General features: G+C 39.2%; 1 protein-coding gene across 6 annotated transcripts in view; it reads left to right on the top strand.

The window, feature by feature from the left end:
• Positions 1–24,583, top strand: part of ehbp1 (EH domain binding protein 1) — a 167,694-nt gene that overhangs the window by 42,568 nt on the left and 100,543 nt on the right. For 5 of the 6 annotated variants that reach the window (XM_016661104.1, XM_016661105.1, XM_016661109.1 and 2 more), the window contains 6 exons: positions 6,682–6,863; positions 8,100–8,239; positions 10,251–10,367; positions 11,867–12,004; positions 13,314–13,578; positions 17,364–17,610. In XM_016661104.1, coding sequence (XP_016516590.1) covers positions 6,682–6,863; positions 8,100–8,239; positions 10,251–10,367; positions 11,867–12,004; positions 13,314–13,578; positions 17,364–17,610 — 1,089 coding nt within the window. The remainder of the gene's footprint in view (positions 1–6,681; positions 6,864–8,099; positions 8,240–10,250; positions 10,368–11,866; positions 12,005–13,313; positions 13,579–17,363; positions 17,611–24,583) is intronic. The other variant, XM_016661108.1, reaches the window with a different exon arrangement.

The raw sequence follows: 24,583 nt of genomic DNA, 5'->3' as shown, positions 1-24,583 counted from the left end.
ATTCTAGATTATATGGATGCAACCAACTTTAACCACCAAAGTGTAGAGAGAAGAGAAGGAGGAAGTTCAAAACATTACTTGCCATCCGTTGAAATGGGCAATGATCACGTCCCTGATTCTGTCTCTCCATCTGGCCAAAGAGATTTATAAAGGAGTGGCAAAAGCAAATGAGGTGGATTAGCAGCAGTGCTCCCCAACAACTGATAATGTCATTGAGGATGTGTTATTGTGGAATGTTGTCTGTTGCTGGAAATTATCCGTTAGCATGTCTGTTAGCATGTCTTTAAATATACTTGGATGATATGAGTTAAAACAACATCTAATTTCCCTTTGGGATAATTAGTGTTTTTGAATTGGGTCTAGATCTAAACTATACTGATTTGTCAGTTTTGCAAACACTCTCCTTTCTCAATCTAAAAGCAACTGGACTTTTAAAACAAGACCAGCTGTGCTTTTGGATCTAGTTGCTATTATCTGGTATTATTTTATTTTCCCACTTTTCCTATATATATATTTTTTACCTTCTTTACAAAGAAAGTACTCTACAGTACATGTTTTCCTTTTAAGAGGGTTTATTTTTCCCTCTTCCATTTCAGACTCGGAACTCGATGGGCTTTTCTAGTGTGGTAAAATCCCGTCAACCTGTTTTTTTTGTTGTTTTTTTTCTTCTGAATGCATGTGAATGTGGGACAGATCAAATCAGCCGGTCTGTGTGACCATGTGCCGAACACACAGACAAGAGAACCATTCACGCAGTTCATTCCAATATTAAAACTATTGATATTGTAATTCCCATAACCAAAGTGATAGCATTGCATGCCTTTTATGTCTATTGTTGCTTTTTAAAATACACATAAACACACAGCTTCAGGGAGGGAAAAGGTAAATCCTCACATATAATAGTAACCGATGATTAAATTGGCCTTAATCTTTGTGTGTGTGCGTATGTGTCCATAATGCCTATAGTGTGGCATTCATAGATGGTATGTAAAAAGGGCTGCCTTATCACTTATCAGGGGAGGCCAAATTGACACAGAGGAATCACTCCATTGTGTGTGGATTCAAAGAGAGATGTGAGCACATTGGATGTCTCCATTTCCAATAACTGTGACCTTGAGGCAAGAGGAATAACACCTCCAATCTGCTGACTGTTGGATTCAGACACAGCCAGCTGATTTTTGGGGTGTCGGGTGCAGAGGGCTAATGCGGCGCTGGCTTTGGATTATTCTCTAGGGTAAATTGAGTTTGGCTGTAATTGTTTCCAAACCCTTTTGAATGTGGATTACAGAGGTGCTGTTGTGCGGTGAGTTAATTGTTCATTAAAAAGGCAAGCGATATGCAGAAATGTTAAAAAATGTAAAATTTAGAAAAAAGTTTTCTAATAAGATTTTTAACAAAAAATACCCTCACTTCCCAACGTACTCACAACCCTTTCATGATTTCACTTTTTTATCTTACTAGGGCAGCACAAAATATCCATATTTCACAATATCATTAGCTGTGTTTCCACTGATCATAAAATTGTGCAAATTAAAATGACTAAAATATGCTCAATGGAAGCACACCAATTTTGAGAAAAAACTCACTTTTGAGCTAGGATGAGGTGGTTTGTCAGTTGTGTTTTGTAAAACTGCAATGGAAACACTTTACACTTTTTTTTTTTGCATCACGACTGACACTTGGATGAGAAACTGATATCTACCAGCACAAAGGTCTGAAAATCAGCCACTGTTCCCGGTTGCTCTGCTGGGAGACATTGACTGACAGATGTCGCAATATTTAGTGACTTTTAAGATGAAAAATCGGTATCGGTCAAAATGAGGTTAGGCATTTTAGTGATCAGTAATCAGCCAGAAACCTGCGATCAGTGCACCTCTACTACTCAGGTTCACATAATTTTTATTTCCATTTCATAACTATGTACTAGCTTATGTTTCATCTGTCACCATAAAATCACACTAAAATATGTGAAAGTTTGTGGAGTTCAAGCACTCTGAGGGAACGAAAATATGTTCTAATCGGTTTTCTCGAGCCGTTGCTTTAATCCACTCTGTATTTGGACTACAGTTGACCTCGTCTTGTCCCTTCCTCTGCAGTTCAGCGGTGTTTTGTTTTATGCTAGCAACAGGCTTAAGTGAGATAATCATCTGCTTGATGTGAAACCAGTGATTCATCACTTATCACCCTTGTAATAACAGAGCCATGGTTTAATCTTCTGTCTTTGTCAACAGCACATTCAACATCACTGCACTCAGTTTGCTTTATTGAAACAGGGCAGTTGGGCAATACCCACATTAAGCAGTAGTAGAGCTGACAATGGACTTGAGAAAGTTTTGAAGTTTGGTGCCTTTTTTTCTGGCCTTTTTGTTACATATATAACACTTATGACTGAATTTTACATTAGAAACTTAAATATATACATACAGTCGATCAGAGAAGATCATTAGAAATGAAGTGACCTTTTGTTAAAACCCTATTAGTTGATTGATGTGTGCATGGGGGCTCTTAGTCTTTTTGTTGATCATGTGCTAACAGTGCCCAACTGCCAGTGTATGTGTGTGTGTGTGTGTCAAATCAGGTCTAAACAAAGCCACATTCTTTTTTAGCACTCAGCCTAATTAATCCATCTCTTAGCCACAAAGGGGACCCTTCCCCTCCCTTTTTTCCAGCATGTCCCATTGGCATTTTAGGGCAGAGAGATTCAGCAGGACCCCCGGGCACCCTCCTGCCCTGACCTCTGCCCCCCCACCAGGGGAGCATCTGTGGATCGATCCGGGGCCAGCTGGCACCAGGAGGAAGAAAAGGGGCAGGGCTGGTACTCTTAAAAAAAAAAAACACAGTTCAACTCAACATACACACACACACACCTCTGCAATGCAGGCCACTCTTTTAAAGGACGAGCAACACTAGGCCAGTTTGAGGCTTGGTAACTTAGCTCGTCCCTTTTTCTAAATTGAAAGCCTTGACCTTTTAATGGCAAAATGCAGGTTTAAACAGTTGCAGCCAGGGGGCAGCAAAGAGCTGTCACCCCCCTCCTTTTTCTTTTTCAGTATGTTCCTTGCTTGCCCTTTTCTTGCTCCCACTGCTACACACACACACACACACACACACACACACACACGTAGTCGTTCTGTAGGCTCAAAGAAAGAGCATATTGATAGTCCTATCCTCTTTGTAATAAATTAAACTTCTGTATTGTCCTTCCCTTTCATTTTACACATTGTCACATCCTCCTAGTCGCCCTAATCCGTGTTACTTCCCACACCTTCTCTCCAACACACACAGTGATTGACAAGCAGCATCCAGGGAAATGGAGAAGATTCCCATTGTTTGCCAGCCACTACCCAAATCTGTTGAAACGGTTATTTCATTCTTCTGCTGCACTATTTGCATATCCTTAACTATTTCCTATTTCTGAACTCCCCCCACACTCCTCCTCCTTCCATCGCCCCAAACTGCTTCTCTAAATCCCCTCTTCTTAAGTGTTTGCCGCATTTAGCAAATTCATTCATAAAGTATCTGCATGCGCTATTAGCTTAGTATAATAGCAAAGGGTATAATCTGCTGGGAGATAAGAGGTAAAAGGAGAGTTTTTCCTCCTTTTTCTTGCTCCCCTTCTTCTGGGCTGTTCTTTGGACAGTCGGGTCGGCGGCTTCATGTCATGTTTTCGTGGAAAAAGCTACAAGGCTCAAATGTCAGCATCAAATGTCAAGTGGCCTCCGTAGTGAGTTGGTTGGTCTCTTCTGCTTTTTTTTTTGTTAAATCATTTGTTTGAGCATGGAGACAGGTGGAGAAGAGGAACAGGTGCAGAAGGTTGGATTAGACGAACTGTTGAATATTGGCGGAAGATGGAGAAAACGGAAAGTCAGGATCGAAACGAGAGTGTTGGAGATTGTCGTTCTAGGAAGCATTAAATGTTTTCTATGCGGTGTAGAAATTAGGGGTGCACTGTTGGCCTATCACCAATCATTAAAAAGCCTGACCTGCCGATTTTGGCTGATGCTGGGTTTGTTTTCATTTGACACCTTGCTAAATATTGCAACAAATCTGCTAAGCTGTCAAAAGTGGGTGACTTTTGTAACCAGGTGAGTGGGTCTCTCAACGCTCTCACAACAGAGCAAAAGAAGATGGTGACTAATTTTTAGACCATTGCCAAGGCTAAGATCAGTGGATAAGATCGGTTTCATGTGTAAGTATCAGTTGGTTACCGATGTCGCAAATTTAAGGAAATTGGGGCTGATCGTTGCACCCCTAGTAGAGAAGTTTGAAGTTTTCCATTTATTGCAGCTCTTCCTGGCTTGATCAACATGCAAAAAATGACAAGTTTGGAATTGCTTTTCCAGTGTTTTAAAACCTCATGAGTTTGGTAAAAGTCAGTATTTTATCAAATTTTAGATTTCTTTTTTTCTTGCTTGATGCTGTTATGGTCTTTACTTTTTCTAAAAAAATGGCATATGAGTTTGTTTAATTTTACCAGATGTTTGAATTCTTATTTTTGTATATATTGTTTGGAAGTAATTCTAATGTCAGACATGTTTTTGTCCTTTTTGAATTCCCAGGGTTGCCACAGAGTTTAAGTTTTTATAGGTCTGAATAAGTAGGAGGACAGAAACGCTATATGGAATTTGGAATATTTGTAATTCCTATATTTTGTTTAAATGGATTGTCCTGTTTATCCGTCTAGCTGTCTGTACATTATTTTTTGCAGATTCCATGATTCAAGCTTAACCACCATTAAAGAGTTTGTTGTATAGCATTCTGAACTTTTATATTTGTAGTTGGAAAAATAAACACAAAATTTATAGAAAGCTACAAGAACTTGAGTCAGGAAATGTTGGCATAAATTCTATGTAGAAACAATGACTTCTACAAACTTTAGAATTACCAAAGTTTGTAAAAAGTGGCTTAAATGACATGTCTCTGTTCCTCTTTACGCCTAATGTTAGAACATTTCTAGCTGACCTGTGGATTTGTAATCTCTGTTATGGCCTTGAATAGTTTATCACCTTATTACCAAACGCCTTACCACTCCAAGCTGACACAAGTTCTGTGTGAATACTTGTGTGTGTGTGTGTGTGTGTATGTGTGTGTGCGTGTGTGTGTGTGAATAAATAACCTGCAGTCTTCAGTGATAAGGCTGAGATTGAGTTTTCCCCCACAGCGCCAAAGCATCTGAGGTGAGTGTGTGGCTTTTGTGTGTGAAGACATCAGGAAACGGCTAACGTAAAGAGCTTGTATCGGTTTATCTGGCACACATGGCAGGGAGTGTGTGCGTGTGTATATGTATATGTGCTCTGGAACTGGTGTAGTGTGAAAGAGAGCTAGCTGCCCTGCTTTGTTCGCCGTTGTGAGCACGAGAGGATGAATCCTCAGAGCTCGATCCATGTCTGAGACAAGACTGGATGCTACTACGTGCAAAACCATGGCCTGTGTCTGCCAGTGGAGTTGGATGCCTTTTATACACACCCATGCAATAAAACGTATACAAAGAAATGGAGATTGTTTGGACACAGACATTTTAAACAAGTGCATGCTTCTGTGCTTCATTGTAAAGCAATATGTGAGTACCGGTGTGTTGTTCCTTTGATGTGTCATTTCAAGCAACGTAGTAATTTCCTATTACTGAATGTATTTGAAAGAAGGCATTGTGGCTGGGCAATTTTCACATTGGTGGTGTCAACACAGCAAGGTGGTGAACCAGTCTGATATTCACCAACAGCATGGTACGTCCGTACCCAGCCAGACAGTTTTTGTTCAAGGAGGTCAGAGAACGGCCTAGAACATCCCCAGCTGTTCGGTTTTCAGGTCTAGCAGTCAGTGACCAGGTTTTTTTTTTAGCAGTTCTTATTCTGAACACACTGCCTTTTGGTTAGCAACCTGCATGCACATGCTCACATTAAGGGTGTATTCACACCACCCCTGCTTGGTCCGCTTTAATCAAACATTAGTTCAATTAAATAGGTTTGGTTCGTTATGGAAGGTGTGAATGCCCATTTGATATCTCAAAAAAGTGAACTCCGGTTCACATAAAAACTTGGGTCTCGGTTCTGTTGAAGTGAACTCAGGTGAACCACCGGTCCGCTTGGCTCCGGTGGTGCCAAGCGGACCAGAGACCACTTGAAAAGCAGGAAGTGGACTACAATGCAGGGCATTCTGGGTAAACACAACAAAAACAAATGTGCAAGCCTTGTGGTCTTTTACTAAAGACGAAAGAGAAATGTTGGAATCTCTAAAATCTGATGCTACTCCAAGTTGTACTCCGTGTCTTCTTCGGAGGTTTTTGTGTCCTTTCTTCCAGTCGTCGTCGGTGCAGCGCCATCACAGGTGAGGAGGTTAAAGGTTGTTCAAAGAGTTTGGATTGTTTGACAGTGCAGCGCGACAGAGAACCGCACCAGTGAAAATGCAACAAATGTTGCCATTTTGGTCCCCAGTCGAACCGAGTCAAAATACCCTAAAACTCTTTATCACCTCTGTGGCATATCCCCAAACTAATTGGACATTAATACTCTGACTCACAATGTATACTAGAGGACAGAACGTCGTCCAAACAATTCAAGATCAGATCAGCCATTGGAGATACACAATGCATTCTCCTAAAAACCTCCTCTCAATGTGGTGTTGAGAAGTAGTGACTTGTTTTACCCTACATCAAATGTGGTGTTCAATCTCCCTTGTCTCCAGGAGTCTCTGTCAGGACGGAGGAAGGCTTTAGCCACCAGCAGCATAAACATGAAGCAGTATGCCAGTCCCATGCCCACTCAGACAGATGTCAAACTCAAGTTCAAGCCCTTGTCGAAGAAGGTGGTGTCGGCCACACTGCAGTTCTCTCTCTCCTGCATCTTCCTCCGGGAAGGAAAGGCCACGTAAGTATTATTAAATATTCAGCACAGTTTAACCTAAGGGTGTTCAAACATTTTACAGTACAGACTCCTGTACTCATGATTTCCAGGTTCCCTTTAAACTCTCTTTAGTTCACAGACACACTCAGTCTGTGCTTGCCTGTTTGTTATTAATCAAAAGTATGATAACTGTCGCTTTGATTTTAAACTTTCTTTATTTTTAAGCGTTTCCCTTCCTCCCCCCCTGTATTTGAGTGCAGCGCCGAGGCCTTTGTTGCGTCGCGGACCGCGGGTCGATGGCGCGTAACCCTTGTTAACCCTTCTGGGAATGATGTCGACCACACACAAACAAACCCCATCACGCCATTTCAAATGAGCCTGTGAGCCTGGGAAACACCAAACACAAAGGGGAAAGAGAGAGAGAAATACAGCAATTATGATGGAGCAGTGATATCAGGAGATGGAGGGGAGTGGTAGGAGACGACATAAAATACCAGGAAGCATATAGAGATAGTTGGGGAGACACAGAGAGATTCAGGTTCAGTCGAAATTTGAAATTTTCGATGCTTTTAACAGAAGGTTGTGGTAAAGCGAACAAAATGTTGATTCCAACACACTTTAGAAATTACACAGAGACGAAACAGACTGTATCTTTCCATACTTAATTTTAAAAATGTCACAACCAAAATGCATTTTGTGGCATTTTAGGAACAGATATTTGGAAATACCAAATCCAAGTCCAAGACTTAATTACAGTCAAGGCCATGTATACTATTATATCTCAGGGGTTTAATAGTAACACACTTCATTTTGGCCAGTAATAACTCACTCACCAATGACGTGTTTTTGACAGTAACACATATTTACTGTCAAATATGTGACAGTAAATTTAGGGATGACTCAACACACCCCTGCAGTCCTTTATATACATTTATCTTATTCCTTTGATGTTTTCTTTCAGTTATTTGCTAATACGCTTGTCTAATGCTAGCATTTTTTTTCTCTTTGTTTTGATTCATTGATAAACCATTGCAATACTTTTGGTTTTCCACTTGATGAAAGTTGTGTTTTGAAATTCAGCTGCTTCTTACCTGAATCACTTCAGAGTCAGAATCTGATCTCTGACTGGTTTCTAATCAGTTTGTTTTGGTGTCATTGTGTTTATTTTTGTCTGTTTTGTACTAATTTAAGTATTTAGTCTTTGTCCTTTCTTTCCTCAACAGTTTTTACAGTCTGTTATCATAAGTTTCTCTGTTCCAGTGATGAGGACATGCAGAGTCTCGCCAGCTTGATGAGCATGAAGCAGGCCGACATCGGCAATTTGGATGACTTCGAAGAGGAGAACGAGGAGGACGAGGAGAACAGGGTTAACCAAGAGGAAAAGGCCGCCAAGATCACAGGTATAAACTGGAACAGTACTTTATTTTATTTTTAGATAATGAGCTAAAATCAAATATTTTTTTTCTGTTTCTAAGAACTGAAATAGTAGAAATATTTTAACAACAATGGGTCCTAATGTTTTTTGCTACCATATTTCTTTTTCTTTTTTTGTTGTTGTTTTATTTGTTTTAAGAATTGAACTGACAGTATAAAATAGTAGCCCATATTTCAATGATTCTTGCCAGTTTAAATAAAGGTGTAAATATAAAGTACGACACTTTTGTCTAGTAACAAGTAGTACATCCACATTTCGCCGTTTTGATCCAGTGTGTCCAGGATTTGATCCAAATCTGTTCTGAAATCATATTTGAATAATTTTGCAAGCAAAACCAAAAACCATGTTAGTCAAAAGTGTTTCCAGAATAACTAGCTTCAACCATTAAACCTCCATTAATGATCACCACTGACGGGGCTTTTTGTGTGGCATCAACATATCCTTCTTTTCTTTTCTTCTCTTTTCTTTTCTTTTTTTTTTCTTACTTCAGGCCTCTGGTTGTTGGCCTGTGTGTGAAAGTGTGTGTATATACCCCCAAACCTAAAAACAGCAACTATGATTTTTCAAAATGCATGAGTTCATAGAGCGTGGTTTCCAGCCTGAGGATTGTGTTTATGTTGCTTAGGGTTTCCTGTCGCATCCCTCCATATATACATGCTCGGGATTCACCGTCTGGTCTAATATCTGGGCCTCACTGCTTCCTGCTTTGCTTAATCCAACTTTTCAGAGCGGCACCTCTTCACGTTAAGCTTCATGCGTTCCTTCTTTTTTCTTTTCCCTTTTTATTCTTATCTCATTTATATGTATATGCATTGAGTGCCTACAGCAACGCTCCACTAGCATGTATCTCTGAATCAAAGGCCAGGACAAGCCAGCACAACTCCTTGCAATCATCATATTTCTCAATGAATCCTACCTACAGAACAAGCCAGCGAGCTTCTCGAGCGTTTATAGCAACACCAGGCAAACCGGGTTGTTTGCTCTCTCTTGTTGTTGATGTATGTCTGATGGATGTCTGTGTTTGGATTTGTTGCTGTTTTACCTTTTTCTTAGTATTTTATAAAGTAAATTGCTACTAAACCTTTGTCTCTAGGAATGTTTTTTTTTTTTTTTTTTAAAGATAATTGTATTGAAATTTTCAACAGAGTTAAGGAGGAACATGCATTTTTAATGGAGACTGTAAGCCAAGATGTCGCATCTTAACTAGTAATTTAGCCATGTTTTGGTTTGTTTGAAACTGGCTGATAAAAGTCTTCACTGTGGTGCTTTGGTTTGGTTGTGCATCATGACAATTACTATCGCAATAACTTCTCTGACTATTTATGATCCAGCAAAAGTAGTTATTGTGACAGGCCTACTGACTGACAGACCAGGTCATGTCTGCATGTGTTCTGTTATCAATAGTCACCCATTGTTGCCAACTCAGCCACTTTGTTGCTATATTTAGCGAATTTTGGGGCGGAAAAAACGATCGGTATCGGCCAATATCGGAATTGGCAGGTCAGACTTTTTATAAATCACCGATTGGCCAGAAAACTGCAGTCGGCGCATCTTTAAAAAGTTTGTCCCAACATACTGTAGTGAACCCCTATTTTTTTTTTCACACTTGCTTCATATAGCCATGTTAACAGTTCAACTTTTTGAGCCATGTTATTAAATTCAATCATTTAAGATCTAAACTCTTGATGTTTAGTTCCTTCGTTGAAGCAGAATTATTATGTTTTCTTTTTTTCTACTGCTACAGTTTTTAATAGACTTCCAGCTTTATCAGTAAATTATGAATAACAGCAAATAAAAAAATAAAAAAAACAAGCCTTCTGTTTTCTCCTTTTATTTTTTTACTCTGTATTTCTGTGTAAATAATGTGAGTTTGTGTGATGCTGCGAGTGAATATTATGCATAAGGGTATGTTTTTATGCATTGTTCACTTTTTACTCTTCCTCCCTCCCTTCCTGTACCGGGCCTTTCGTTTACAGAAATAGTAAACCAGTTGAATGCCCTCAGCTGCTTACATGGGGATGATGATGATGATGATGATGGTATTCCCAAGCGAGCACGCAAAGCAACAGCTAAGCCTGCTGCTTCTTCCCAAGGTCTTTTTTTCCACCTTTCTTTCACCCTAAATCATCTCCCGATCTTTTCTTTCAGTGACTTGTAACCTCTACCCAATCATTGCCTTTTTTATTTATATGTACTAAGTGTCTATTTTTGTAATAGACATTTGAGTTTTTGGTTCCTTTTCCGTTTGGTCCCTTCCTGCCCCCCACACCTCCTTGATCCTCGTCATTGATATTGTGATGGTGTTGTGGTCATGTGATAATAAAGTTTATTTTGCCTCAGTTGTTGTCCTCTATTGTGTTGTAAAAAAATCAGTAAACATCTGTTGGTGTTCATTCTTTTGTTTACTTTTGTTTTTGATAGTGTGACCTTAAATTTTCTGTTTTACTGCATTTGGAGGTGAACCAGTGTAGGATTATTAACTAATAGGATTATTAGTTGCTGGTTATTTGGTTCCTTTTGCATTTTGTATCTTTCTAGACATTTTCATGTATAAAATGGGGTTCTCCTATTGATCTGCATCAATTTCGTAACTGCCACTTGGATATTTAGTACTCTGGCGAAACACAATTCAAAGTAAATTTCGACATTGTCCTAATAGTCTACATCAAAGAAAATGTGAATTTATTTAATATATTTCTTTAAAAAAATCTTTAAAACAGATTATGCCTGAAATTCTTGCTTTTTATCATTTCCAAAATTAATATCTGCCTAGAGAAATGCCAGCTGGTGGTATGAATTGGTGAAGAGGCACAGTGACCTTGAGTCAGATTAAACATACCTAATTAACCCCTTTTTTTCTTCAATATGAGCAGAAAAATATTCATTGAATTGTATTGCCCCATTTTCAAATAGAAAATATCTTCATTTTAATGGTTTGTATAGAAAACAGCCCCCCAAAAAACGGCTGGCAGTCGAAAGTATAAAACCACTTTTTCACAACTGCAGCCTGAAATAGACACCAGTATTCAAAAAGAAGTCCTGCGCCTCTTATCAGGTACCACTCCACATTGCCACACTACATATAGATCAAGAGACACATAGGCTACTTGCAGCAACCCCCCCCTCCTCATTCAGAGTGTCACAAAGCTCTCAGCAGTATTCCTTGGCATCTACTTCAGACACGTTTACGATCTTTTCAAAGCGGCCCGCACCCCTGTCGCCTGGGAACGAGCCACGATCAGTACGATTAAGACAAAGTAGACAAGCCTTGGAGATCTCCAGTAAGGATCTCCATAGCAACTACATGCGTTTCTTCAGTCCCTCACGGGAGACCTCCCCTCCGTACTGCATAACTTTTCCCAGAATGCCACTGTTGTACATGCGCTGACAAGCGAGAGTGCCGAGGAAAGCAGAAGTTCAGGCAGCGGGTCCCCTAAAAGAGGGGTGTACTTGTGGTGTTTCATCTTGTGGTTCACTCCAAGTGCAGATTTTTGGATACTTGGGTTTGAGGATGTCTTGTATTGTGTGTTCTCTAGCTTTTTGACCTTGTTGCATTGCTTAAATGTCTTTCTGTTGGACTCTAATGCGACAGAACTGATCAACAAGCTGAACTTCCTGGAAGATGAGGATCAGGACTCCGCTCCCACCATGATGAACAATCCCTTCGATGAGCCTGACGGCGACCGTCACCCCTACCCCCTTAACCCATTCGGTGATCCGGATGAGGAAGGTAGGTGACAAGAGATGTGTGAGTTTACTACCAATGCTGACTGATTTTTGAGGAAAAGACGACCGATTGACTAGTCGGGGGCAATTCATTGCGAAATTAGAGATGCGCTGATCCGATATTAATATCTGTATCAGTCCCGATATTGAAAAAAAAAAATTCTACATCTTGTATCAGTGACAATGTGCCTGATCCATAAGGGGGAATCTAGTCAGTCTAATTCTATGCTTTGTGCTCCGAGTGACATCATGTTTTATTATTTTACATCATATTTATCATTTCTAATTGCACTTTCTGAACCATTTGAAAGAATTGTTGCAGTTTATTTTTAGATATTTGACCGATGTAATCAGTCATTTTTCTGACCAGACAAATTTAAAGTTGTTTTTTACACATTTGACCAAGCTTGTGAAGCTAGTTTGGTGAATTTAACTGTGCTGTACTGGTGCAGAGTTATCAAATAAATTTGTAATTGTAATTCCAAATTGTAATGAACCAAATTGTAATTCGGTCCATTTATTTAAAAACCGACACGTTTCAGTCAAGTCAGCACTGTTTTTCTGTATCAGATCGGTATTGGCCAGTAGTAAACCTTAAATATCGGATTTGGTTTCAGAAGTGAAAAAACCTCTGCAAAATCAGTCACTAGTTGAATTTTCAGCACATCTTTCTTAACTTTGATCTTAAGAAAAAACTGTATTGGAGAGCATCTTTTGGATGGTAAGCTGCGCATATCAAAGCGTTAAAATGGACAGGCCAAGTCTGGAGCGCCACAAAAGGTTTTGAGTCAGATTGCCAAACCATGATTTTTTGTCTACCCCCTTGATAGTCTGGTGTTTTTTTGTTTGTTTTAAGAGACACCCTTAACCACCCAAAGATCATCAGCTTTGTTGCCTTGTGTAAGTTTATTTTGATGTGCTCCTTAGTGTAAACTTAAAAAAATTAGCATTAATACAATTTACTGTCCTTAACTTTAACTGGGAAAAAACAAAATCCACACCATTTGTTATAAAATGCTTTATCATTTGTCTTTCACATCCCAATTTGAAATATTGACACACATAATGAATGTGATGCATTGGAGGAGTTGAACTTCATAAGCGAAAGAAATCTGTACAGATAATACACACTATATAAGCAGCGAAATTGGCAACCAAGTATGTAATGCTTAGCTAGTTCCCAAGATAGACTGCAGTCAGATTTGTTTTCTTGCTCTCTGCTGTCTGGCTCACTACTCGCTAACAAAGCTCTTGTCAAGTCTAGTGAAAGACGTGCTGTTTATGCAGTTGGCGCTCTCGTCCTTATCGAACAGAGCTCCCTCCCCAGCCGGCTCTGAGGCAGCAGCTTGATGAGGACTACTCCTACGACCACGACTCGTCAAACCCATTCGGTGAGCCGGATGGACCGGAGACCGGTTCTGCTCCCGGGAACCCATTTGACGAGCCCGACCAGGACCCTGAGCTTCAGCCAGACCCAGAACCTCCCAGGCCCAAGCAAAAGAAAGGAGTACGGCCTGTCGACATGAGCAAGTACCTGTATGCCGACACCTCTCACAATGACGAGGATGAGCTTGACGAGTAAGACTTGTTTAAGTCTTTATTTGCCTTTACAGCAAATCTCTTATCTTCTGAACCACTTAAATCAGAAAGCAACTAAAGAACAGTGGTATTATTGTCTGTTATTTTGTATAAAATGGACTTTCTGTTAAGCATCCTACTGATATAGTTTGTGTTGAATTAAGGAGACTGTGTCAGTAGTACTATGTGAAGCTCTAGGATTACCAGCATGGTTACCAGTAGCATTCCAAGCTGTATGAGAGACCCCCATTAGAGGCGTGCTTGTAGCCATGGCACGGGCCACCCCCACCAACACCACCACCACCAACAGGAGCAGGGTAAAGTGGTGAAGCAGCTCTTTCAACGGGAACAAGGCCTCTGTTGTTTTATTGCATTCTTCGGCCTTGTCTCCCTTTTTTTATTCTGTCTTGGCCTCCATCCCACCTCTCAACATCTTGCATTATACTTTCACTCTTCGCCATTCTCTTTAACTTCTTCCTGAGATGTTGCTTATTTTATTTCACCTCGCTTGTCCCTCCTCCCCCATCTTTTGTCTTTCCTTTGCTGAATTAGATTAGTTTCGGTCTTTATTAGAATAAATAGTCTAAATAACAAGCTTAACACAAACAAATTCACAATAAAATATGTTTATTTGCAGAATCACAATAATTGGCACTTGAATTAAAGTCAAACACCCTCACCTTTTCTGCAACTTTGCTCAAAAACTGCACTTCTAGTCTTGTCCTTGCGCTTTGTGCTGCTAATAGTTGTTATATTTGTGCTCCCAACCTGAGCCACAGTGAGTCTGATTTAAGCGCATATATCTATGCAAACAAACAATAATTTGTATTGTGTGCATTTAAATCTCACACGTGTTATTTATTAGGAAGGGCTTGCCTTCAGTTTAAAAACTTAAAAGTTAAAACTATTGGAAAATGATTGCTTACCTTAAAGAGCTTTATTTTGGAATATCCCATGGTAACACTTTCATAAATGTTTCATCTCACATCTGGAAAAACTGTCTCTAAATTTTGGAGAGCCTATAATGCTAGAATGGAACAAGCACACGCTAAGCTAAATATGCTAAATAGTAACAACTTTTTTTTTTTTTGACCACTCCTATATTATACACTCCTGTACAATTATAAAAAGCTAATGTTAGTTGACTAGTTAAGCTAGCTGCTCAGCCACAGCTTTCAGTTTGCTATTTACCTGATTCTCGTAGCTTGCAAATTGTAGTTTTAAAACAGCATTACCCATTAAGAGAGGTAGTTGGCACTCCTGTAGTTTTCAACATCTACTGTATTTCTAAACGGTTGGTTTGTTTTGTAAGATGTGTAAGAGTCAAATTTTAGCCCGCTAACAAAGTGTTGCAACATATGTGGGAAGGGTACGTAATATAATTCTGCATTATGTGGAGCTGGAAAAAAAATCTGGTCATTCATAGAGTATACCATAAAACATGAATACCAACTTTAAAAAAAAAAACTTTTTAAAAATCTTCGAATACCACGATATTGGGAAAGCTTGCCCATACCTTGTAACAAGCGTGACGACCATCTTTGCAAAGGTACGAGGACATCTGATGGTTCCTCGGCAGGTTTTCATGACAAAATCTCAAGTCTCTCAGCAAATTTCTTTCTGCCGCGGATCGTTCTGTAGTGCTGCTCAGCGAGATGTTTTAAAGATAGTCCATGACCTTTCCACAAGAGTGTCCGTGCTTGAACTGTAAATGTGAACCTCTCGGTTTTGGCTGTAGAGCAAAGCTGTCACATAGATATATATTTTAGCTCCACTCTGCTGTCAAAATACAAACAGTTTATTGACTGCAATGTCCCTTTTCCTCTTGCTTCTACATCAAGAGCCATATTTCTAAGAATAGAGGGTTCAGGAGGGCACACATTGTTTTGACTGAAGCCCTTTCACTTGTCTTTTAGTTTGGGCTCGCTGGTTAAAGCTCGTCTCCAGTTCTGACTGCCTTTCTTTGTTTCTTCACTTGTTTATACTTCTCACAGTTTATCGGCCGGCTTATATATTGACACAGAGTAGCTCTAAATGACGCTGCTCAGTCAGTTTCTTCTGTCCTGCTCTGTTCTCTTGTATGTTTAGGGCTGCAAATGACATGTTGAGTGAATGTCTTGAGGTCATACCCTTAGCTTTCAGAGCCACAAGCATACAGGCATATTGGTAACATCTCGGTGTGTGTTTTTGTTGCATGCTTCTGCATGTGTGTATGTTCTCCTGTTCTTGCCTGTCTGTCAATAGTCCACCTTCGGTAGTGAGGATATGAGGTCACACAGTCCTGACCTCAGTGCACCTGCTTCTGCTATTAGCGTCTTCTATGCCATACAATGTGGGTGTTCTTCATTGTATGGCATAAAACCTTTGTTTCTATGAAGCAATCTTTCTTTTCAGTTGTGTAGTTCAGCCGTAAATGTCTTCAGACAGTTCTGATTATCTCTAATAATTCTTCATTGAATGTGTTTATGTTTGATAAACTTACTACTTATTTGGAGAAAAACAGCTTTACTCTTCTCTGATACTTATTACATAGAGCAAAATTTTTAATACGCCTTTAATTACAGTTTGTCACGCTGCATCCACTGACTTCATTCTGTTTTTGGGGATTTTATGTAACAGAACAAAATGGCAGATTTATATCCTCTTAAAAGGTGCAACACAAAGTATTTTTAATCTTAGTGTAATATCCAGCAACGTTTTATTCAAAAACGGACTTGGGCACTGTCTTTCATTAAACTTGCATGAATACAGCAAACATTGGTTTTTGTTGTTGACAATAGACTGAAATAAATTTCTGGACTAACAAAAATGGAGAAAAGTCAGTCCAAGAAAGTTAGGGAACTGTAGACCTTTTTTTTATTATTATTATTTTTTTTTTATAAAGCCCAATGTTCTTTTTATTTCCTACTTTGTCTCTTTAAAGTTTTATACAGATTTTTGCACTTTTTAATTGGCCAAAAAGAATTGTGGCCCCTGAGTACAATTAACTTGACAATTTGGAATATCACTGATCTAGAGTGTGTCGTGCATTCGGATTTAGGTACAATTTAACACATGATATGGATGCGTTTTCTTCATTATCCTGCTATGAGGTGACCTTTTTACATTTTGCAGTCTAACATTGTCCCAGCAGGATTGCCCACATTTTGCTCCATCTGTATTTGATATGTAGGTCAAAATGTTCCATTCTAGTTTTGTCTGGCCAAATCACTTTCTTCCTCCTACACGAGTTGTGGCAAATCTTTATTTCAACAACAGTTATCTTCCTGCCATTCATACAGAAAGACCAGATTTGCTGAACAAACAATGAATGATTGTTTTGCTGGACGATCTCTCCCACCTCAGTTATGGATGTTTATGCCTCCTCCAGCTAAACCTAGCTTAATCCATCTTTGCAATTACCGTTGTATAAAAACTTCAGTATTTCCTGGTCTTCCTGATGCTGTTTGCTCAATAATGTTAAACAAACCTCTGAGACGTTCACAGAACAGCTGCATTTATATAGAATTAAATTAGATGTAGGGGGCTATTTTAGAGGGAGAGTAAATGGGATTGTGTGTCCCATCTCTTGGAGGTTTTTTGTGTTTCCTTAAATGGGAAGAATGAAATGTGTCTGTGAAGCTTGAGAATGTTAGTTTGATGACAAACTTTTGCATTTTGATATAAATTTTAACCCAGATGTTCTATTTCCTTTACTTTCTGTCTCTTGTGGACTATTTTAAGGACATTAAAGCAGTAAGACTCTAATTGTTTTCACCACTGTTACCTCGCTCTTTCACTTTCAGATCCAACCCGTTTTATGAGCCGAGGACATCAAGCCCAGCGCGGCCTCCCTCCGGCAGCCCCTCTCCTGATCTTGGAGGTATCCAGATGAGGAGGGCCCCTCCACCCCCGAGTACCAGCACAGGCCCGGGCCCCAGTCCACCCACCTCCAAGCCCAGCTCTGGCCAAGACAGGAAGAGAGCCCAGCCCTTGGGGCCCAGCCCTCTGGTGGCAGTGATGGGGAGAGAGCTGGCCTCCTCTTCCCCAAAGGTGAGCTCGCTTCGTTTTGACTCCCAGGGAACCTGAGTTGGTTCCATGACAACTCCCAGATCCCTTAAACTACAACAAAAGAAAAACAAATGGAAGGAATGCGAGACACTAAAAGGCTTTAACCAAAGCTGCACAATGTTATAGTGAGTTTACAGAAATGGCAAGGCGCCGCTAAAGGTTGTGTTTATTAGAATCAAGCCTACCAGTATGTTGGCCTCATTACATCTGAGCAGTCAAGTCATTGTGATTCAAGTCGGAGAATGTTAAAAGGAGATTTCTGCCAAACAAATCAACACCCTAAAAGGAAAAGTTCTTAGACTAGTGTTGTCTCCCCATGTGATTTTAGCATCGAAATCGAAATTGAAGTTTGCATCATGTCAACTGAACTACGGCACACATTATACTACAATGTAGTCGTAGTGAATGATTTTTGTCAGTTTTTCAGTGGAGTAAAGTTTCTGTTACATTCTTCCTACTGCTCTCTCTTTCTCTCTCTCTCTCTCTCTCTCTCTGTTTTTCAATGTGGCTCATCTCTCTCTGGATGCGTCATTCCTACCGAATGACTTGTGTTTTGTATGTTTGCAGTGTCCCCCATCCAGTGGTCCCTGTTTCCACATGCTTGATCTCACATTTATGGTCATGGAAACTCTCCATTCTATCAGTTGTATCTGTAGGTTTTTTTTGTTTTTTTTTGTTTTTTCCCTTTCTCGTTGCAGTGGTTGTTTATTTATTTATTTAAATTAGTCAAATGATGGCTGGCTCTAATTAAATGGCTGACGGTCACACGCTCACGGCCGGAGTCACACCACTGGCGGGGGAATGATTGGCTGCGGGTGTGGAAAGGAGTGGAGGCTAAAAACTGTGTGTGTGTGTGAGTGTAGGGGCGCTCAATGAACCTTTTTGCTGGTTTAAACACCGGGGGCTTAACTACAACAAAGCGATCACAGGGGGGGCGGGGGGGCCTGGCCCCCTACTGCCCCCCCTGTGCACACACTCACACAGTACAGTTACTCCCCGTGTGTCCTTCCTGCCTGTGACTGTTTTAGTGTAGCTGAGCGGTGATGCTGGCTGTCCATGTAATTATGGCACAGCGCCTTTATCACCTAGCTGCAGTTGCCTGTGACCATGGGTGAAGGGGCCTAAACCACTTTAATTACCCAGAGCCAGTGGCCTGTGGTGGGCCGCACTTCGCCAAGAGATGCCCCTGACTCTGGAGCTTTCAGGGAGGGAGGAGACACAGAAATAAAATACGAGTGTGGACCAGGGTTATAATAATTGTGGGCTTTTTCACTATGGTTTAGTTTTATTTTTGCTGTGACTTTTTGGTTGTGTAAATAAGCTAGTTTTAATTATTTTTTAGAGTGTGTTGGCTAGGTTTTATTAGTTAAATATTCTTTAGTTTTTATTAGATATGGTAATAGATTTTATTTTTTCATACTTTGGTTCATTTTTAGGTGAAGAATTCAAGAAGGTCAAAGTATTGCATTTTGATTATGCAAACATCATTTGCGTAATGAATACTCGACAGAGTAAACTGTTTAAAAATGCTTTCAGTTATCAAATGACTGGTGTTTTCTTCCAACTTTTGCTGTTGTCATTTTGTGGACTAGCATAAGTGCCTTCTGCCATAAACCACTTGTGTGTGGGGAGGGGGAATAATCTATTTTACATCAGTTCGAAAGCCAAATAAATCGATTCCTAAATATGAAAACAAAATAAGTTACATCAATAATTTCATAATGTTTTAGTTAGTAATTAGTGGGGAAAAACTTTCACTGGAAGCACATTGTGCGTTCAGAAAACAGTTTTTGTTTATTTTAATTAACAATTTTTTCCCCTCACTTTCAGTTTTTCTTGTCTTGTCAGTATTAGTTGACTATAATAACCTTGGTGCGGACAGAAACGGGGTTGTGCATTGAAGGGGAAACACGTGGAAGATGGTGAACAGTGGGAGGAGAAGATGGACAAGACGGCCACGTTATTGCACACAGAGGGATGCGATGTTCATAGGAAGCAGGGGTTTGTTGACACATCCAGGAGATGTGAATAGGTTTCCCATTCTTATTCACACCAAGTGCAACGATACACACATGGCCTGGCCTGCGCAGGGGCTGAGAGATGACCTTTGAAAGTGTGAAGTCAGAACGGATTAAGGGGAGACATTCCCACTACGAGAGGCCAAAAAGGAAACCAATACATTGCATTTTAAATGTGCACAGGGTGTAAATCTAAGCTTAAGCTGGTACGTGTGCGTGTTTCCTGTTCTGTTCAGCGAACGTATTCCAGTGGAGCTATAACCTCAACCTGTACGGCGCATTTGAGGTATGAATTCGATGTTTTGTTTATTGTTACAAGCTATTTTTTTTTATTTATTTTTTTTTATTTGTTTATTGGTTTTTTCACTATATACACACATCAACAAAAGCAAACAAAAACAACCCACCCCAAACAAACAAGAAGCACAACAGTGTCAACACAGAATAAAATTAAAGAAAGAAAAAAAAAAAAAAACCCTATACAGACAGCCCATATACACAAAGTACAGACAGACAATCCCAGGTAACATCTTAAATAGTCAAAGCTTCCAGACAACCAAGTGAACGATATATAGAATGTAAAGAAATAAAAAGAGAAAAAAGAAAAAACAAGTAAATTAATAAAATAAATAAAGATTACAGTCTCTGTAAGAAAGATTGTATTGGGTCCCAAATCCTCCAGAATCTGTCTGACCTTTGATGGAGATCATGAGTCAGCTTTTCAACTAAAACAATATCAGAGATTTGTGAAATCCACATATCAACAGTAGGGGCCTGCGGTTCTAACCATCTCAGTAAAATGCATTTTTTGGCCAGAAATAAGAGGGTTACAAGCAAATGTTTAGTATCTGCGTTATATAAAATTTCCGAAGTATGATTAAAAAGACAGAAAGAGGGAGTTAGTGGGAACCGTTTACCAAAGATCTCCTGTATCATCAGATGAACTGCTTTCCAGAAAACCTGAATACAGTTACAAGACCAAAACAGATGAATAAATGTGCCGTTACAAGCTATTTAAATTGGTAAAAATTATTTAAGTTGCGGTAAATACACTTGATATCAAATTTCTATGGAAAGCTGCCGTATCCAGTTTGATATCTATAACTTCCCCTGAGGGGTTTGTTTGGCCACACATGATCTCTGCCAATCAAATAAGATTTTCAAAGTTTTTGCATCCAATCAGTTGGTGGCCATTTTTTCTGTTTGTGGTGCTGGAAAACCGTGGCAACACAATTATTCAGGGAAGCATTTCACATATTAAGATATATTAAGATATTAAGATAGAACAATGATGTCTTAATGAGTATATTCAAGGATTCTCCAGGAAAACTTGCTAAGCCCGGTGGTTGGGTGCCAGGTTGGTCATTCATCCAGCGGCCCGTTGGGTTTTTGAGTTAAAATTTGACTTCTTTTCTCGTCGCTCTTGAGCAGATGTTTGATTAACTTCGTCAAAGACGCTTTATCCTCCTTGTCATTGCATTAGAACAACCCACTTCACTGGCAGGCTGTGAAAAATCGGCATGCCTATTGGACATATGGTGTGAGCCGAATCAATCTATGTATCAATTACGTATGTATATATTAAACTCTGAAAACAGCTTGCAACTCAGGATTTTCACCAGTGTGACAAAAATTCAGTTGGTTGTTGTGTGAAACAACGTAAATCTGTCAAGAAGGAGTTAGATCATTGCATTGTAAACTAAAGGAAGGGAGCAAAGGAGCTGAAACATTTTTTTAAGCTTTTATTTTTTTCTAATGTATACCATTCACTATGGTTGCAACAAATGTTTAGTAATTGATCACTCTATTGATCATTCTGACGAGTCATAAAATAATTCTGCTGATGTTTCAAGTCTTAGCATTAAAATGCATAGATGCAAATAAACATTCTTTTTTAAATAATAAACCTTTTATTGTCTAAAATGCAAAACCATCACATTCTTTTATTGTGTGCTTGATCATTTGTAGTCATTTGTAGTATCTACAGCTACTTTTGACATCTACATGTGAAAAGCTCAACCCTTTCAGCTTGACTTAACATCAACACCTTGTAGAGCTGATTTGTTGCTTATTTTTTGGATTAACAGTTCGAAAAGGTACAATGATTTGGAGCTAATAGATTTTTATTGTTGTTTTACAGAAATTGAACTAGGGCAAACTAAAAATATGCCACTTGAGGAGTTCTGGATATGATATATTTAAGTTTTAAACTCAAAAGCACTGTGTATATATTTCTGTAAAGTTTTGGTTGTTCTTTCAGCAAATGCCTTTTGTTCTGAGTCTGTCGATTCATGTTAACGATTAAATCGATTACCAAATAATTTCAATAATTGATTTCTCACAATTAATCTGATCGTTTCAGCCCTACCATTGGCAAAATTTCACACCCAACCATTGCATAACTACTAATTATTGAAAAAAATGCCTGTTCCTTTTCATGTAGGATGACACTTTTTATTGTTTTTTTTTTTTGTGTGTCTGAGGTCAATCTCCAAGTTGTTGAATGTGAAGCTTGAGGCTGTCAGCAGACAGTTCATGTCTTCATGCCAGCCTTACCCGTCCACTGTCCTGTCTGAGAGAATACAGATCCTCAAATGTGTCAAGTTTCGGATTTGCGGAGGAGCTGGAGGGATGAAAATGTCTGTGGGATTAATGTAAATGAACGGAGGGAGTTCCTGTTGGGCGGGCTGGGAGCTCTGTCTGGTCGGATTCAGTCCATCTCTCCTCCGTGGAGCTGATTTCTCCCCTCCCAGTAACTCAGTTATCCCCTGCTCCTCCTTTTGTTTTATCTCCGTCTCTATTCCGCAGTCAGACCGCTCTACACTTAGATGCTCTTATCTTTGGATTTTCATCAGGTTTCCGCTTCATGAATTATTTGCCTTATTTTCATATAGAGAAAAGTCAAAAGTTGGCATGTACGCGACTAAAAGTTCTCACAAAAAGTTTTATACCCACTTTTACATCTTAATTTACTTTGAAAAATCTAAGAGAAAGTTGGACATTTATAGTTCTTTAGTTGTTTGCGTAATATACCTAATCAGGATTTGTGTTAAATGTAATCAATAGTGACGAACTGCCACACCTTCAGAATTAAGTTTTATATATGTTTTAACAATGTAAGCCATATGAGATTAGGTCTGTCAGGATAACAAATTTTCCGGAATGATAAACTGTCCTCGAAGTTATTGTGATAAACTAATGTTGTTTTGAGACCATTTTCATAATAATGCAAAAACACCCTGCTAAAGATAAATACACTTTAAATTCTAATGAACATTTAACACTGGACCTGGAAGACTTTTAAAACATCAAAAATAAATGAACAAAACAGAAACAACACAAAAAATGAACTATGGAGTCTTTGTAAGCAAAATTATCCTTCAAAAAAGAGCTGGTTAACAACAATACACCAGACTGAAGATTTCCAGTAGAAAGAGAGAGAAAAGAGAAAAACGAGAAATCATGCAAATGGCAATTATTGAACTTGTTTTAATTTCTCATGCGATTAATTTATTTAGTGCTTATTGCAACAGACCTCCTGTGTTTGTGCACTTGTACTAGTTTGAAATGAATTTAAATATCATGAAACGTTAAAATTAAGTTTATCTTTGAAAAACCAACACCTCGGGCTCCTGCCTGTGTAGCTGTGAAGCCGGTTACTGAGCACCGCTCTCAGGCGTGAAGTGAAACAGGAGACGACAGGGCGTGGTGGAGGCAGAGAAAAGACGAAATAAAGGTACCTAAGGAAGGTTAAATTGAATACATTCATAGATTAAGCCTATGAAAACAACCCTAATGTTCATATTTGTTACATTTGAACAATAAAGTAACAGTTAATTGATATAGTTTGGCCTTCATGCATAATGTTTCAGTGAGGTTTTGAATCTCTGTTTATGAGGACAGCCCACAGCCAGGACTCATAAAGCAAATCTTACAGGAAACGAATGCCATTCATTTGCCTAATTTAAAGTCTTGTTTCCTAAAAACACAGCTGGTCAGGTTTATTTTATTGTTCCTGCTGTGTCAACACACTTTGACTTTCCAGGGATGAACATTCAAACCATTAGCAGAAATATTTTTTCACTTGTAGGGCTTCTTTAATTACTAATGTTAATCAAAGGGTTGAAATGGGAGAGAGTTTTGTGGGTTGTGAGAGCTGCTGTGCCCGGGGGGCGGCAGAGGCCAGAGCCCCTCGCTCCTCCTCCCAGACTGTTTTCACACAACCTCCTCCAGTTCAAACTACCTCCAAATTGAAATTAAAGTAAATTAACATTATTTAATTGAGTTCGCACAAGGCTGGGATATTTCTTAATTAGCTTTGGCTAAGGTTCGCAGCAGGAGAGGATCATATACGTACTGCGAGGTGTTTCTGAGGTTACCGTGACGACTGAGGGATGAAGACGGAAGGAAGCTCGAGAGACGAGGACAGTCATTTCTTGTCGTCTGATCTGTGCCTGGTTGCTCCCTTCGTTATCGTTTTGTTCAATCCAAAGTTATTTCATCTTGAGATAACTTTGACAAACCTTTCAAGAAAGTCATACATTTAAGAACTTAATGAAAGTGGGTCATGCTGACCTGAAATATGTCATATCGCTTCTCAAGGCTGGTTTATAGCTGCTTAAAGATGTTTCTGTTCTGCTTTGAAAGGTTACATATTTGCAAATATTGGTGTTTTAATTTGCTTACAGTATATAGAAGGAGGAGACAGATTTATTATAAATCAGTGCTATGATATAGCAGAAATGCCCTGATTTTTTTATTTTTACTTTTTTTGTTTTTTTTGTAGTACCAATGTTTAAAATGTTATGACACCAGTATTCCCAGTGCTTAGGGACCACAACTGCCTGTGAATAAAATTTCTCTAAAAACAATTGTAACTGCCTATTTTAATAGTTCAAACCCTTCATATAATTTAATATGCTTTTTTTCATGGTTTT

Source organism: Poecilia formosa, unplaced genomic scaffold (assembly GCF_000485575.1).
Source record: "Poecilia formosa unplaced genomic scaffold, Poecilia_formosa-5.1.2 Scaffold311, whole genome shotgun sequence".
NCBI lineage: Eukaryota > Metazoa > Chordata > Actinopteri > Cyprinodontiformes > Poeciliidae > Poecilia > Poecilia formosa.
This window is presented reverse-complemented; position numbering and strand designations above follow the sequence as displayed.